At 37.4% G+C, this 17699-nt stretch overlaps 1 protein-coding gene across 1 annotated transcript in view; it reads right to left on the bottom strand.

Moving 5' to 3' along the window:
- The window catches only part of XRRA1 (X-ray radiation resistance associated 1), a 132248-nt gene that overhangs the window by 90647 nt on the left and 23902 nt on the right, over nt 1–17699 (bottom strand). Inside the window, exons 3-4 of the mRNA XM_069070849.1 lie at nt 9706–9761; nt 3487–3596 (exon numbers count right to left, since the gene is read on the bottom strand). Coding sequence (XP_068926950.1) covers nt 3487–3596; nt 9706–9761 — 166 coding nt within the window. The remainder of the gene's footprint in view (nt 1–3486; nt 3597–9705; nt 9762–17699) is intronic.

Genomic DNA, 17699 nt, shown 5'->3' on the forward strand with positions numbered 1-17699 from the left:
GATGTGTGCATCTAGGCATACAGGTCTAGAATTTCCTTTTTTTCCCCCTATTATACTAAGAGCTAGTGATAACAATAGTCCCCATTCTCAAGGAGCTTTCCTTCTAATGAGAGATGTCGTGTGTAGATAAAAAGGTATAGCAAGGGATGTTGTGTATGGTGGGTGCTTTCTTTTGCCCATGTGGATTATGTTTGTCCACATGGGTTTGTCTAGATATGGCTTGTAGGGAGGCAAAAACAGATATCTCCAGCAACTTTTCCCCCTATCCTTTTCTAAGGGAGACTTTGATTCTTGCCAGGAAAGAAGGTATGAGGTTGGGGCCAGAGCCCCTGCTTTATTTGGGGCAGGGTACTGGGCTAGAGATATCTATCTGCTCCATGAAACATTATTAGTCTTCTATAATTTTTAGATTCAAACTATAGCTCCTGGCAGCTATTTCTTAATGGGGAAAAAAGGCCCAATGCTTTGTATCCAAGACTTAATTTCCTTCCCAGCAAAGACCAGTTCCTCAATGAACACACATAGCAAATCAACCAATTATTCATGTTGATGGCAAAACAGAAATCAGAGAAAGTATACATATGAGAAAACATATCAGAAATTACAGACTGAAGGAGCTTGACCATTGAGGAGATATATCAGCTCAATAGGGAGAGAGAGTGAGAGAGTGAGGGAGAGGGAGAGGGAGACAGAGAGACAGAGAGACAGAGAAAGAGAGAGAGACAGAGAGACAGAGAGAGAGAGACCCAGATCTTGAAAATTTTCCGAAGTCTCTAGTGCAGCAAACTTGGAATGGGAATGTAACTGAAGTTTTCTTTACATGTTGACTTCTTTCCAGCATTTTTCCTTTCTCTTCAGTGACCTCAAGAGAAGTTGGAATGGTCAGCTTATTTCCTGAAGCTGCAAACCAGAAGAATCTAGGATCTCTCTCCTCTCCTGATCTCACCCTTTCCAACTGCCCCCTCTGCCCCCACAACAAGTATGAGACATTGAGTCATCAGTCTCCAACAAAGAGAGTCACATACAATAAGCCTTTTGAGCTGGGTTATAAAAGTAAGTATAAGTTATATGTAGACTCTCCAGAAGGTACTATCAGAAGGAAGGCACCAGCAGCTGGGGGGACTAGGATTTTCTTGTAGAAGGTAGCATTTGAGTTGAGTCTGAGTCTGGAAGTAAAGGATCTAATAGAGGGAAATGAGGAGAAATTGCATCCTAGGAAAGGGAAAGCAAAGTCACAGAGATAGGGGATGAAGTGCCATGTGCCAGGAACAGTAAGTGGACCAGTATACATGGATCATACAATGTATGGAGGGTAAGAAAGTATTAGAAGACTGGAAAGGTAGGAAGGGGCCAAGTTGTGAAGAGCTTCAAATGCCAATATACATATACATTCAAATGCCAAATATACATACATTGTCTAATTTAATATTTGAAAATCAGCTGTACAAGTGTAGCAAGATAATATGAAAAAAGATCTGGTAAAGTTAGTGAACTGTAAGTTTAATATGAACAGTGTGATATGACAATCAAAAAACTAATTGAATCTTAGGATGAATTAAGAGAAATATAATGTTTGTAACACTGAGAGAGCCAATAATCCTATATGTCCTCTGTCTTTGGTCAGATTCCATCTGTGGTATCCTATTTAATTGTGGTGCCACATTTTAGGAAGGACATTGACAAGTTAGAGTCTATCCAAGGAAGAATATTCAAGATGTGGAGTGTATGGAAACCATTTCACCTGAGGAAGGGAAGACTAAAGGCTAATTTTGTAGAAACAAATTGATACCAAGTACTTCCTTTTACATTTATATTGGAAGATGAATTATATTTCTTTTTTTTTTGTTTTGTTTTGTTTTATTTTGAAGCAATTGGGGTTAAGTAACTTGCTCAAGGTTACATGGCTAGTTATTTCTGGGTGTGGTGCTGAGTATCTGAGCCCAGATGTGATCCAGGTCATCCTGACACTGGAGCCAGTGCTCTTACTCGCTGTGCTACCTGGCCGCCCCTGAATTATATTTCTTAGGGCTGACTTCAAGAGAGGAGAGCTGTTGTTGTGTTTATCCTTCATGTTTTCTTTGTTTGTTTATTGCTTTTTGGAGGGTGGAGGGCAGGGCAATTGGACTTGAGTGACTTGCCCAAGGTCACATGGAGAGTGTTAAGTGTCTGAGGCTGGATTTGAACTCAGGTCCTCCTGACTTCAGGGTCAGTGCTCTATTCACTGAGCCACCTAGCCACCCCCTGTCCATTTTCAAAGAGGACCATGATGGATTGAGGAAATGATGACATGACTTGCCGTTGACTTTGATTTGAGTGAGGGAGGGCTGTGCAAGGTCACCAGCCTCATGTTCTCCTCCAGAGCCAACTGGGTACAGTGGCCAGATATTCATCAGGATGACTGGAGATGACCCAGGATGCAATGGTCCTTTTAGGCTAAAGCTTTTGCAAGTACTCACTTAGGGTAAGGTAATAACCCATTCAGTGAATAGGCCTCTTTAAGAAGTGAGTCAAGGGATGACCCCTTTAAATAGCAAAAAAGAATGAAAAAAAATTAAGCTGGGAGGAGAAGACCCTCAGGCTTTCTATACCAAAGAGAAACAGTTACTATTGACATTCACTCTAAGCCAGGGGGGCCCAAAATACAGCCCTTAAGTGGAGCTTGGGCAGGGACCTATTGTGGTCTAACCCATAAGCTTCAGAGTGAATTGTGTGGAAGGAAGGAAGGAAGGAAGGAAGGAAGGAAGGAAGGAAGGAAGGAAGAAAGAAAGAAAGAAAAAAAAGAAGGAAAGAAAGAAGGAAGGAAGGAAGAGAGGAATTTAGCCAGTAAACCCCAAGTCAAGTGGGCAGCTTCTGGTCATCAAAATTTACCTTCTTTTGGAGACAAGAATAAAAGGAAGAGGGAGAGGGAGAGGGAGAAGATGAGCTGAGTTACCCAACTGGCTGGGTCCTCATTCAGGCAGCTCAGTCTACTCACAGGTTGTGTTTGTCCTTTGTTTTCGAAGAGGACCATGGCATCAGGGAAATGATGACATGACTTTCAATTGACTTTGATTTGAGTGAGGGAGGGCTATGCAAGGTCACCAGCCTCACTTTCTCCTCCAGAGCCATGGTAGGGGGTAGAAGCTGCAAAGGAGCAATTTCTGGCTCAATACGTGGAAAAAACCCTAGCAATTAAAATTGCCTCAAAATGAAATAGCCTGCCTTAAGTGATAGTCGGCCTCCTGTCAATGGAACTCTTCAAGCAAAGGTGGATTACTTGTTTGGAAGGTTGTAGAATGGATTCCTGTTCAGGTATAAATTGGACTAAATGCCCTCTGAGTCTCCTTTAAACTCAGATTCCAGAATTGATCCTTGTAGTAACCTTGTGACATGGTGACTACAAGGGATGGACAAGGGTTGGTGATCCACTGGCAATGGGGGACAGAGCAGAGAGAAGAAGGAATCATTGTAGCCTAGAATCTTCCATGGTTAAGGAATTAACATTACCTTCATTTCGTGGCCTGAATATGCTTCTAGCTGGAAAGCAGTTGGTGAGATAATGACATCCATCATCTACTTTATATAGTCCTGATCCTGACATCCTGTCAAAAGGTTTCCTAGGAAGTAAAGCAAGGAAGAAATGAAGCAAAAAACTCACTGAAACCAATATTATTACAGCAAGGGAAGTAACAATGAGGAAATGTGAAGTGGGTGGATGGGACTTTGAGGTTAGAAGACTTGGGTGTGAGTTCCTATTATTACAGCTAATAGTTATATATTCAATTAATCAGCAAGTATTAAGCACCAACTGTGTGCCAGGCATTGTGTGAGATGCTGGGGATACAAAGGCAAATAATGGGACAATCTGTATTCTCAAGTTACTTAATATTTTATTTTTTTAAAGAGATAGCTAGGGGGCACAGTGGATAGATCACTGGAACTGAACTCGGGAAGACCTAATTTCAAATCTAGCCTCAGATACATACTAGCTGTGTGACCCTGGGTGAATCACTTAACCTCTGTTTGGTTCAGTCAACTATAAAATGGGCATCATAATAGCACCCACCTCCCAGAGTTGTAGTGAGGAACAAATGAGATAATTTATATTAAGTGCTTTGTAAACCTGACAGCACTAAATAAATGTCAGCTACTATTATTATTTTCTCACGTGGTTCTTGTGGGGAAAAAAAAGCACATCGTAAACCTTGAAGGGCCATAGAAATGTGATCTCTTATTACCAGTAACATTAACCATAATTATTTATGGTACCTTTGGAAAAGCATGTGGGATGGAAAGAACATGAGCAAAGGTATGTGTACTAACTGTGTAACCAAAATGGAGGGTATGTAGATCTGGGAATCATCGGCAGAAACAATGGTAGTTGAACTCATGAAAACTGATGAGATAACCAAGTGGCAATGTATAGAGTGAAAATAGAAGAGGGCCTGCAACAGAGCCTTGGAGAATAGCCACAGTTAGTAGTGGATGAAGGTGCAGCAAAGGAGACTGAAGAGGAGTCTTCGGAGAGGTGGTAGGGCAACTAGGAAGATGGTGATCAACAGGGTCAAATACTGTAGAGAGGTAAAGAAGGATGCAGTTTTAGAAAGGTCATTGATTTGACAATTAAGAGATCACGAGACAAGAGAAAGTGAACTTTCCCTAAAGGCAGCTGTCACTCAGAAGAATGTGAAGACACCAACTCATGGAGGCAAACAGGAAAAAATGATCACGGAGAAAGCAAAGTTTATTAATGAAAAGTCTCTGCTTAATCAGAGACATCAGAAAATTTCTGCCAATAGCAATACTAAACATATATGCACCATTTAAATACTTAAAGAAAATGAGTTACAGAAAGAAACAGTAAAACTACAATAGTGGGGGAACCCGAATTTACCTATCTTAGACCTAGATAAATCTAGTCTAAAATAAATAAGAAATTAAGAACCTGAATAGAATTTTAGACAAGTAAGGTATAATAGCTTTCTGGACAGTACTGATTTGGGATAGAAAGGAATATAGCTATTGTTTCAGCTCTGTGTGATATCTTCACAAAAAATGACCATGTATTAGGGCATAAAGTCCTCACAAATAAATATAGAAAGATATATATTTATTAAAATAAATATAGACATATTAAATATATCTTTTACTGACCATAATGCAATAAAAATAACATTCAATAAAGGACCTTTGAAACAAATATTAAAAATTAATTGGAAATGAAATAACTTGATCCTAAAGAATGGGAAGATCAAAGAACAAAGCAGAGAAACAATAATTTCATTAAAGATTATGATAAAAATGAGAAAACATGCCAAGATTTGTGGGAATGAAGCCAAAATAGTACTCAAGGGGAATTTTATATCTTTCAACTCTTTCACCAATAAAAGACAGAAAAAGCAGATAAATGAATTAGGCATGTAATTAAAAAGAAAAACTAGAAAACCAAAAAATTAACCCCCCTTTCAATTAAACACCAACACAGAAGAGGAAATTAACAAAATTGAAAGTTAGAAAACATCATTGAATTAAAAAATAAAATTGAGTTGGTTTTTTTGAAAAAATATAAACAAAATAGATAAGCCAGTGGCTAATTTTATTTTAAAAAGAAAAAACCAAATTACTAGTATAAAAAATGTAAAAGCTGAATTCATAACCAATGAAGAAGAAATAAAAGCAATTATTTGGAGCTCTTTTGTTCAATTATATGCCAATACAACTGACTATCTAAATGAAATGTATGAATGTTTACAAAAACACTAATTTTCCAGATTAACTGAACACGAAATAAAATACTTAAATAACCCTCTTTTAGAAAAAGAAATTAAACAAGCCATAAATGAATTCCCAAAGAGAAAAACCCCAGGACCCAATGGATTTACAACTGAATTCTACTAAACATTTAAAAAAAATTAATTCCAATATTATATAAATTTTGAGAAAACAGATAAAGAAAGGACCCAACAAAATTGCTTCTATGATAAAGATATGGTCTTGATACCTAAACCAGGGAAATTAAAAACAATGAAAGAAAACAACAGGCCAATTTTCCTAATGAATACTGATGCAAAAATTTTAAATAAAAGGAGCAATATACACAAAGACCATACACTCTGACCAAGTTGGATTTATACCAGGAATTCAGGGCTGATTTAATATTGGGAAAACCACAAGCATAACTGAACATATTAATAAGAAAGCCAACAGAAATCATAGATTATTTCAGTAGATGCAGAAAAAGTTTTTTTATGAAATAAAATACTCATTTCTGTTCAAAACACTAGAAACCATAGGAAGAAATGGAGCTTTCCTTAAAATGGTAATTAGTACTTATCTAAAAACAGAAGCAAGAATTATTTATAATGGAGATAAATTAGACACTTTTAATAAGATGGGAGGTGTCCATTATTACCATTACTATTCAATATTGCATTTGAAATGCTAGTTATAGCATTAAGACAAAAAGAAACTGCAAGAATTAAGCATAAAAAGGAACCAAAACTATCACTTTTGCAGGTGATACAGTGGTTTATTTTGAGAACCCTAGAATATCAATTAAAAAACAAATCAAAAAAATTAACTTCAGCAACGTTATAGGATAAAAAAAGTAAACCTACACAGATTATCTGCATTTCTGTATATTACCATCAAAATCCAGCAAGAAGAGAAAAAAAGAAAAATTCCAGTATAAATTGTAAGTGTACCTCCCAAGACACACACAGGTCCTAGCTATTTGAATACAATTAGAAGACATTCTTTTCACAAATAAGGACAGATCTAAATAATTGCAGAAATAGTAATTGCTCTTAGTCTGGGTCAATATAATAGAAATAACAATACTACCTAAATTACTTATTAAATTACTAATTTACTTATTCAGTGCCATAAGAATCAAACCTTCAAAGAATTACTTTATAGAGCTAGAAAAAATAATTACAAATTCATCTAGGTGAACAAAAGGTCCCAGAATATCAATTAATCAATCAATATGTATTAAGAGACTACTACATGCTAGGCAATTCTAAGCACTGGAAATAAAAAAACGGCAAAAGACAGTCCCTGTCCTCAAGTGGGGAGACAATGTGCAAACAGATGTATACAAAAAAAGTTATATACAGGATAAATATGAGATAATTAGCAGAGATTAGAAACTGGAATCAAGAGGAGCTGTGAAAAGCTTCCTATAGAAGGTGGGATTTTAGTTTGTACTTAAAGGATGCCAGAGAAGCCAGTAGTCAGAGCAGAGGACAGAGAAGAGAGAAGAACATTCCAGGTATGGGGGACAGCTAAAGAAAATCCCAGAATGAGAGATGGAGTATCTTGTTTGTGGAACAACTGGGAGGCCAGAGTCATTGAATAGAGGAGTATGTGTTGGGGAGTAATGTGTAAGAACACTGGAAAGGGAGGAAGGGTCCAGGTTATGAAGGGCTTTGGGTGCCAAACAAAGCATTTTGTATTTGTTCCTGGAGGCAACAGGAAGCCACTGGAATTTGTTGAGTTGGGGTAGGTGAATGATATGATTAGAAGAGCTTGAGGTACCTCCTAAAAGAGAGTCTACTCCTAAGAATATTATAGCCAAATTCCAGAGTTCCCAGGTCAAGGAGAAAATATTTCAAGCAGCCAGAAAGAGAAGGTGAGTGGAAACACTTGACATGGAAACACAATCAGGATAACACAAGATCTAGCAGCTTCTACATTAAGGGATGAGAGGGCTTGGAATATGATATTCCAGAGGTCAAAGGAGCTAAGATTAAAATCAAGAATCACCTACCCAGCAAAACTGATTGTAGTCCTTCAGGGGAAAAATGGACATGCAATGAAATAAAGGACTTTCAAGCATTCTTGATGAAAAGACCAGAGCTGAATAGAAAATTTGACTTTCAAATACAAGAATCAAGAGAAGCATGAAAAGATAAACAGGAAAGAGAAATCATAAGGGACTTATTAAAGTTGAACTGGCTACATTCCTACATGGAAAGATGAGATTTACCTCAGAAGACCTTTCTCAGTATTAGGGTAGTTGGAGGGAACATAGATAGATAGATAGATAGATAGATAGATAGATAGATAGATAGATAGATAGATAGATAGATAGATATAGATACACACATATGTATGTATAGACAGAGAGCACAGGACGAGTTGAATAGGAAGGGAAGATATAAAAAATAAAATTCAGGGGTAAGAGAGGAATATATTGGGAGAAGGAGAAAGCAAGAGATAGAATGGGGGTAAATTATCTCACATAACAGAGGCAAGAAAAAGTTTTTACAATGGAGGGGAAAAGGTGTGAGGTGAGAGAAAATGAGTGAACCTTACTCTCATTGGATTTGGCTTAAGGAGGGAATAACATACACACTCAATTGGGTATGGAAATCTATCTTACCCTACAGGAAAGTAGGGTGGAAGAGGATAAGGTGGAGATGAGAGAAGTGAGGCCAAATGGGAGGAGGGGGTAATCAAAAGCAAACACTTTTGATGAGGGACAGGGTCAAAGGAGAGAATAGTATAAATTGGGGAGAGGTGGGATAAGATGGAAGGAAATATAGTTACATCTTTTACAACATGACTGTTATGGAAGTGTTTTGCATGACTACACATGTATAACCTAAAAAAAAGAGCTTTAGGAAAATCACTTCAGTGGCTGAAGGATGAATTGGACTGGGGAGAGACCTGAGGCAGGCTGACCCACCAGCAGGGAATTGTAATAATCCAGGCATGAGGTGATGAGGGCCTGCACCAGGGTAGTAGTAGTGGTATCAGAAGAGAAGATAGAAGGGGGTGTATAGGAGAGATGTTCCAAAGGTGAAATCAGCATTTCTTGGCAACAAATTGGATATGTGGTGGGGAAGAGGATGGGAGTGAGAGACAATGAGGAATTGAGGATGACATCTAAGTTTCAAGCCTGAGGGACTGAGTGTTGCTCTCTATGGTAATAAGGAGGGTAGGGTATGGGAAGATTCAGAGGAAAGACGAATTCTGTTTTAGGCATATGGACTTTAAGATATCTACTGGACATCCAGATTGAGATGTCTGAAAGGCATTTGGAGATGGGAGGCTGGAGGTCAGCAAAGAGTTTGGGGTAGGATAAGTAGATTTAATAGTTATTAGCATAGAGATGGTCATTAAATCCACGGTAGTTGTTGAGGTCACCAAATAAATTAGTAAAGTGGGAGAAGACAAGAGAGCTCAGGACAAAGACCCAAGTTAAAAGGCATACATCCCTTATGAATGAAATATGATAGAATACTACTGTGCTATAGAAAATGATGGAGAGGGTCCACAAACACCTGGGAAGGGTTATATGAACTGATGCAAAATGAATGAGCAGAAGCAAGAGAACAGTCTATACAATAACAGTAATATAGTGAAGATAATCAACTTTGAAAGACTTAGAAACTGATCAGTACAATGATAATCATAATTTCAAAGGATTCATGCAAGATGAAATATACTATCTACCTACAGATAGAGAATGGATAGACTCAGAATGCAAACTGAAGCACATTTTCTTTTATTTTTTTTCACCCTTTTTTGGACATGGGCAATGCAGAAATTTGTTTTGCATGACTATATATATTATAATGGGTTTTGTTTTTCTTACCTTATGGTAATTGGCAGGGAATGAGTAGGTGAAGAAGAGAATTCAGAATTGAAAATTGAATTAAAAAAAAAGAAAGTACCTTTTATTAGGGACCAGAGTCTAGTCTGGATTCTAATATTTACCTCTTGTGTAGCCTTGAATAAAACCCCTTGACTTCTTTGTGTCTTACTTTCCTCATCTAGAAAAAGAGATTAATGATATTCATTAGCTTAGCATTCATTGTTCTTGACCTGTCTTTTAATTATCTATTTTCCTTAGTCTTAACTTGGCAAACCTTGACAAACATGAACATTTAAAGAAAAAAAAAAGAGGATCACATATGAAACACCCTGTCTCAATTACCTAGAGTTTCTATTTCTTTAAAAAATTAATTAACACATTCTACCCATTAGTTGCAAAGAAGTACTGCTTCGGGGTGGCTAGGTGGTACGGTGAATAGAGCACTGGCCCTGGAGTCAGGAGGATCTGAGTTCAAATTTGACCTCACACTCTTAACACACACACACACACACACACACACACACACACTAGCTGTGTGACCTTGGGCAAGTCACTTAACCCCAACTGCCCTGCAAAAAAAAAAAAGTCCTGTTTCTCTGTGTCTCCTTAATCTGCCCCTATTTTTATACTAATTTTTAAATCAATTTTTAAAATGCCATAATGATGATCTTTTCTTTTTCTTTTTTTGGTAACACTATTTTCACTATTCCCTTCTCCTTCCCAAATTCCCACTCTGTTCTCATTAAAGACAAACAAATAAAACCCTAAACAAATGAAAAAATCCCTTTGTACTAAATAAGCCCAGACAGAAACAGGAGCTCCACATCAGCCATATCTAAAAATCTGTTTCAATGTGCATCTTCCTTGAGTCCTCCATCTTTTTGTCAGCCAGTAGGGAGGTAGTGTGATTCATCACTGATTCTCTGGAATCATATCTGGTTATTGCTTTGATAAGAGTTCTTGGGTATTTCCAAATTGTTTTTTCTTTGTAATGGTCGGGTTATTGTATGTAGCAGTTCTGGCTACTCTTCCTTTTGGGGCACGTGCATGTGGGTGCACTCTGCCTTCTCTTGAGGGACAATACGGAAACTTTAATATGCAGAGATATCATCTGCCTGCTTCTGGCTAGGTAAGCGTCACTGCACTTACCCACCCACACTGATTGCTATGCTGGGGTCTAGGACATGAAGTGCCAAGCCTACTAGAAGAAGAAATGGTTCATGGATGGAGTATCTCTTAAAGGTAACTCTTTTTATTTCTTTTTCTTTTTTTTCAAATTAAATTTTATGTTTATTTTTTAGTTTACATCATTCATTTCCACAAGATTTTGGGTTACAAATTTTCTCCCCATCACCCCCTCCCCACTGCCCCCAAACTAGCAATCCCATTCTATATCCCCTTCCCCCATCTGCCCCCCCCTATTATCCCTCCCCAACACCCCCCCCCCACCTCCGACTTTCCACTAGGGCAAGATGGATCCCCATACCTCAGTGACTATACATCTTACTCCTGTAGGGTGACATACCCTATTTAGTATGTATATTATTCCCTCCCTAAGCCAAATTCAATGAGAGTAAGGTTGACCCATTCCCTTTTGCCTTCCTTTCCCCTCCATTGTAACAGTTTTCCTTTGCCTCTTCTATATGAGATAATTTACCCCATTCTGTCTCTCCCCATCTCCTCTCATTATATTCCTCTCTCACCTCTCAATTTTACCTTTTAAATATCATCTCTTCCTATTCAAACAGTCCTGTGTCCTCTCTCTAAGTATACCTGTACACATACATACACATACTCGCATATGTATTCATACACCCATATACCCTCCTATATAAACAATACATTTCTATTCCCTTCAACTATTCTCATACTGAGAAAAGTTTCATAAATTACAATGATGATTTTTCCATGTAGGAATATAAATAGTTCAACTTTGATAAGTTCCTTATGATTTCTTTTCCCTCATGCTTCTTCTTTTTCTCATGCTTCTCTTGCTTCTTGAATTTGAATGTCAAATTTTCTATCCAACTCTGTTTTTTTTTCATAAAAAAATGCTTGAAAGTCCTTTATTTCATTGAATGACCATATTTCCCCCTGAAACATGATACTCAGTTTTGCTGAGTATGTGATTCTTGGTTTTAATCCCAGCTCCTTTGACCTCCAGAAAATCATATTCCAGGCCCTTCAATACCTCACTGTAGAAGCTGCCAGATCCTGTGTTATCCTGATTGTATTTCCACAATACTCAAATTGTTTCTTTCTGGATGCTTGTAATATTTTCTCCTTGACCTGGGAACTTTGGAATTTGGCTATAATACCTAGGAGTTTTCTTTTTGGGGATCTTTTTCAAGAGGGAATCAGTGAAATTTTCAATTCCTATTTTGCCCTCTGGTTCTAGAATATCAGGGCCATTTCCATCTTGAAGGATGATTTCTAGATTCTTTTTTTGATCATGGCTTCCAGGTGGTCCAATAATTTTTAATTGTCTCTCCTGGATCTATTTTCCAGGTCTGTGGTTTTTTCAATGAGATATTGCACATTGTCTTCTATTTTTTCATTTGTTTGGATCTGCTTAATGGTATCTTGATTTCTCATAAAGTCACTAGCTTCCATTTTCTCCAATCTAATTCTGAAGGAATTATTCTCTTTAGTGAGCTTTTGAGATTCTTTTTCCATCTGGAAAATTCAGCTTTTTAAGGCATTCTTCTCCTCATTGGCTTTTTTGCAGCATTTTCATTTCTCTTCCCAATTTTTCTTCCACTTCTCTTATTTGGTTTTCAAAATCCTTCTTAAGCTCCTCTATGGCCTGTAATCAGTTCATAATTTTCTTGGAAGCTTTTGATACAGGAGTTGTGACTTCATTGTCTTGCTCCTGTTCCATGCCTTGATCCTTTTTGTCCCCAAAAAAGGAATCTAGAGTTGGGATGCTCTGCTTGCTTTGCTTGCTCATGTTGCCACTCAATTACTTGACTTTTGAGCTTTCTGCCACAGTGAACTCTGCTACCAGAGAGGAGATCTCTGTCCCAAGTCACTGGGGTTTTCACAGCTGCCAGAACTATTAGGTGGCTGCCCTCTCTGAACCTCCACGGGCTCTGGCACCTGGTCACCCACCCCAGGACCTCCACCCTAGACAGTGATCCAGATCCAAGCAGGTTAAAGCAAGGGCAATTACCCCTCAGGATGGTCGCTTGGTCCCCCTACAATCTACAGGCCAGGTGCTCTGAAGCAGCCACACAGTGGTGGCCACAGGGCCTCAGCCGCTTCTCCCTCCAGGGGGCAGAGGTAGGACCACACTCCCAAACCTCCTGTTCCCACAAAGTCCACACTGACCTCTCACTTTGTCTTTGGCATTTATGGTTTGATAATTCTGGAAACCACCATAGCTGTTGGTGATCCACTCTCCCGAAGTCCCTCCAGCTGAGGCTGGTCAGGGTGGGCTCATGCGGGGCTAGGTCCTGCTCCCAATGTGCTGCAATGTCCTTCCTGCCATCCTGCTGGGCTGCCTTCAGCAGGAGATTTGTTTCTTTCTGTCACTTTGTGGGTTCTGTAGCCCTAAAGTTTGTTTAGAGTCATTTTAATAGGTATTTGAGGTGGTTATGGGGGAGCACACAGAGTTTTCCTGCTTCTACACTGCCATCTTGGCTTCCAAATGTAGCTCTTGAGAAGATTAGAAGTAACTCCCCACTCATTCCACTCAACTGTCAAATTGACCTGAAAGTGCAAGTCTCACCACATCACTTCACCTGCTCATTCAATCAACTCCCAGGGCTCCTTTTCCAAGATCAAATATAAAATCTTCTTGGCTTATAAAGCCCTCCATAACTTCTCCTCTTCCTACATTTTCAATCTTACACCTTATTCTTCCCCACCTCCTCCTCTAGCTCCAATATACTCTGGGATCCAGTAACACTGGCCTCCATTTTATTCTTCTCATTAGACTTTCCATCTCCTGATTGTAAGAATTTCACTGCCTAGAATATCCTTTCTTCTTCCTCTAGCTTTCCTAGCTTCCTCCAAGTCTCAATTAAAGCCCCCTCTTCTGTAAGAAGGCTTTTCTGATCACCCTTCATGCTAGTGCTTTCTGAAGTTCTGTTGATTATTTCCAAATTATCCTGCATATGTTGTGTATGAAGTAGTTTGCATTTTCTCTTCCCAATTAGACTGTAAGCTTCTTGAGAACAAGGACCACCCTTTGCCTTTCTTTGTATCCCCAGTTCTTAGCCTGGTTCTTGGCATAGCTTAAATAAAAGCTAGTTGACTCCATTATTTCTGATTCTATATTGCATTTTTGTGTGTGGGAATGAACTATCCATTCCATATTTGATTCAAGTTTGTGTACTGATTACCTTTTTTACTTTCTCCCTTCTTTGGGGAAATACTAGACTAGAGGTCAAAAGCAATATTCTGTTATTAGCAACTTTCTTCAGGAAGCTAAGGTAGGGGATGAGGAGCCGATGAACGTGCAGACCTCAAAGGCAGGTAAAAGACAGGGATTGGAACAGGTCACCAGCCCCTGTGGTCCCAGCAGAGTGAGGTTATTAGCCACTGTGCTAGATATAGTTCTCTTCATTTCACTCTGCATTAATTCACATCAGTCTTCCCAAACTCCTCTGGCTCAATCCCTTTTGACACTTCTTCCAACATATTTTGCTATATGTATATACCACAATTTGTTCAGTCATTTCTAGTTTGGTGGGTGCCCGCTTTTCTTCCAAATTTTTGCTGCAATGATGAGTTCTGCTGTAAAAATATTGTATGTATGGGTGATTTCCCTCTTTCATCTCTTTGTGGTACTAGGAGTGGCAACACTTGGTCAAAAACATGTGTAGTTTAGTGATTTGGGGAGTATAGTTCCACATTGTTTTACAGAATGACAACTGTCATTTTCTGCTTTTTTTTCATCCTTGCAAAATGACAGGTGTGAGGCAGGAATGTCAGATTTAAGAAAAATTTTTGTTGTTATTCTTGCAAATATTGACAAACAAGCATTTTCATAAAAGAAAATTGAAAAAGAGGATTTTATATGAAACCCTGACAACTTCTTCAACCGTGTTGAAGTTTACTACTTCCCATTTGATGGGTGCCCACTTTGCCTTTGGTTCTTTGCTACAGTTAAAAGTTCTACTATAAAAATGTTGTGTAAATGGGTGATTTCTCTCCTTTTTTTTATCTATTTGTAGTACTAGTAGTGGCCTCTGGGTCAAAAGGTATGCATAGATTTGGGGGGATAGTAGTGGTTATACTACTCCTATGTGTGTGTGTGTGTGTGTGTGTGTACACATGTGTGTGTATTCTGCTCTAGTCAAACTGAATTACTGACAGTACCCCAAATTTATTATATACTTTCCCACCTCTAAGACTTTGCTCATGCCAACTTTCTTCTCCAATCACTATCCCTGCTTATCAAAATCCATCTTCCATGTCCTAATCAAATCAACCTTTTCTCTATGAACACAGTAGTCCAGTGTTTGATAAAAACAAGGATATAAACCACTGGGGGAAGTGTTTCTTTTTGTAAAAAGAATTGCTAAGAAAATTGGAAAAGAGACGGGAAGAAATTAGGCTTAGACCAGCAACTTATATTATTAACCACAATAAGTTTCAAATGAATAGGTGACTTAAATATAAAAGTTCATATAAAAATTATAGTATAATAAAAGGAGATACCATTCATAACTATGGCTGTGGATAGAGGGGAGGAATTCTTAACCAAAAAGGGATACAGGTAATCATAAAAGAAAAAAATTGACAATTTCAACTCCATAAAACTTTAAATTTTTTGCATCACCAAAATTAACACAGAGAGAAATTATTAGGGAAAAAATTTTTTTGCATCACATATCTCAGAAAAATTATTAAGTCTCCCTGGGTTTCAGTTTCTTCATCTGTGAAATGGAATAGACTAGATGGCATCTGATGTCCATTCTAGTACTGTAGTCTGTAATAAAAGTATGATATCCAAAATATATAGGTGCTTGATATAAATATATCAAACTACAAGTTATTTTCCAGTAGACAAATGGTCAAAGAATCATAAATAAATGTTTTCAGAAGAAGTAACATAAATGTTCAATAATCATAAGAAAGCCTGCTCCAAAAATAAGGAATGAAAATTAAGGTAGCTCTGGGGCTTCGTTTTACATTTATTTTTAAGAAAAATATAAATACTCTAATTCACATTTTAGGCACAAATCTGCCAGAAATAATCTTATTTAATTTTATTAAATAAAATAATGGACTTCCTGGCCTCAGACTGTATTATAAAGAAGCAGCCATCATAACCATTTGTACTGAATAAGAGATTGAGAAGTAGATAGAGAAAACAGTCTACAACAAGGAAGAATCAGAATGAGTGGAACTCAATAACCTAATGTTCAATAAACCTGAAAACATAAATTATTTAGGAAAGAATTCTGTATTTGATTAAAAATGCTGGGAAAACCACAAAACAGTCTAGCAAAAATTAGGTTTTGGTCAGCATCTCTTACTATATTCCATTCAAAATGGATATATGACATTAATATTAAAGATTATGCAAAAAATTAGAAGAGAAGATCATATACCTTTCACAACTATTTTAAGGAGATGTATTCTTATTTTCTCTTCTTCATTTTTTATTATTTACTAGATTAGGGCATATCACATGTTCCTCTCTATCTTCTTTCTCACCTTTACCATTTTATATGCTCTCCCATTCTATAGTTTAGTACCACAAACTACATTGATTCCCTCGCTTGTAGTGGGGTCATGGGGTTATTGATAGTTTTAAACTCTTTTTCTGACGATAACATTTCAGGTCTGTTCCTCCACCACCACTTTTATTCAAGTTCTGCTTTGATCTGGCATATTTTTAGAAAAATAAAAAACAAAAAGCAAAAAATGTCTCAATAGTCCCTTCAGGTGTTTGTTGTTTTTTAAAACCCATAGTTGTTTTTCTCTTTTTAGATTTCTTCCCCTTTTGATAATCTTTAGAAGGTAATTTATTTTGTTGTTATTTTCCCATATGCAAATACTGCATTTGTGTTTGCTATTTGTGCATTTATTTACCTTTCTCATGTTTTGTGGTCCCAGGCATTTTTAAAGCAAATAATCTCTGGTTTGGTTTTTTTTTTTTGGTAGGAATGTTACAAATGACTCTTTCATAGAATGTCTTTCCTTTTTTCATTGACATGTAGGCTCAAGTTTGCAGCATATGCTACTTTGGGTTGCATCCTCTGTTCCTTTGCTTTTTGAAATATTTTATTCCATTCTGCGGTTTTCAATGGGTACCTTTACTTATTCAAATTTCCTTTCCTTTAAATCTGAATATCCTTCTCTCGGTTGCTTGTAGAATTTATCATTTGAATTATTAAATTTAATCACTCGGTGTCTTGAGGTTTGCACGATAGGGTTGTTTTGTTTTGTTTTGTTTTCTTGGAGGCAATCCATAGAATTTTTTCAGTTGGCAATATGTTTTCTATATTCAGAAGTTCTGGGTAATTTTCTTGTATTGTTTTTTGCATTATGGTGGCTAGATTTTTTTGTCTTATTATATTCTGAGAGAACTGTGATCTGTAAGTTGTCTCTCCACGTTCTGACATAGACAATAATATGTTTTGCTTATATATATCATATTTTTAAAACAATATTGCTTTTCTTTTGCTTTTTCTAGGTTGTCTTCCACTTCACTATTTTTATATTCCCATTCTATTGTTCTCTCACTTCCTTGAAGAGACTCAGGATTAAAGTTTTTATATTCTGCTAATTATTTCTGCTGTAAAGGTTAAGGCCATAAGTTCTATTTTTCAAGATTTTTTCTATTGAAATATTCAGGAATATGTGGTTTCAAGGTTTCTTGGGGATTCCATGAAGTGAAAGCAGCTAGGTAGTATAGAGGGTGGAGGGCTAGGAATCAGGAAGACTCATCTTCATGAATTAAAATCCAGTCTCAGAAACTTACTATGACCCTGGACAAGTCACTTAAGCCTGTTTGTCTCAGTTACTCATCTGTAAAATGAACTGGAGAAGGAAATGGCAAACGATTCCAGGATCTTTACGAAGAAAACCCCAAATGGGGTCATAAAGAGTCAGACATAATTGAAAAACAATTGACAACAACAAAAAATGCCTTGGTGGT

The sequence above is a fragment of the Petaurus breviceps genome, unplaced genomic scaffold (genome assembly GCF_028583685.1).
Source record: "Petaurus breviceps papuanus isolate PSGF00001 unplaced genomic scaffold, PetGlider_PUasm1.0 90823, whole genome shotgun sequence".
NCBI classification, from domain to species: Eukaryota; Metazoa; Chordata; class Mammalia; order Diprotodontia; family Petauridae; genus Petaurus; species Petaurus breviceps.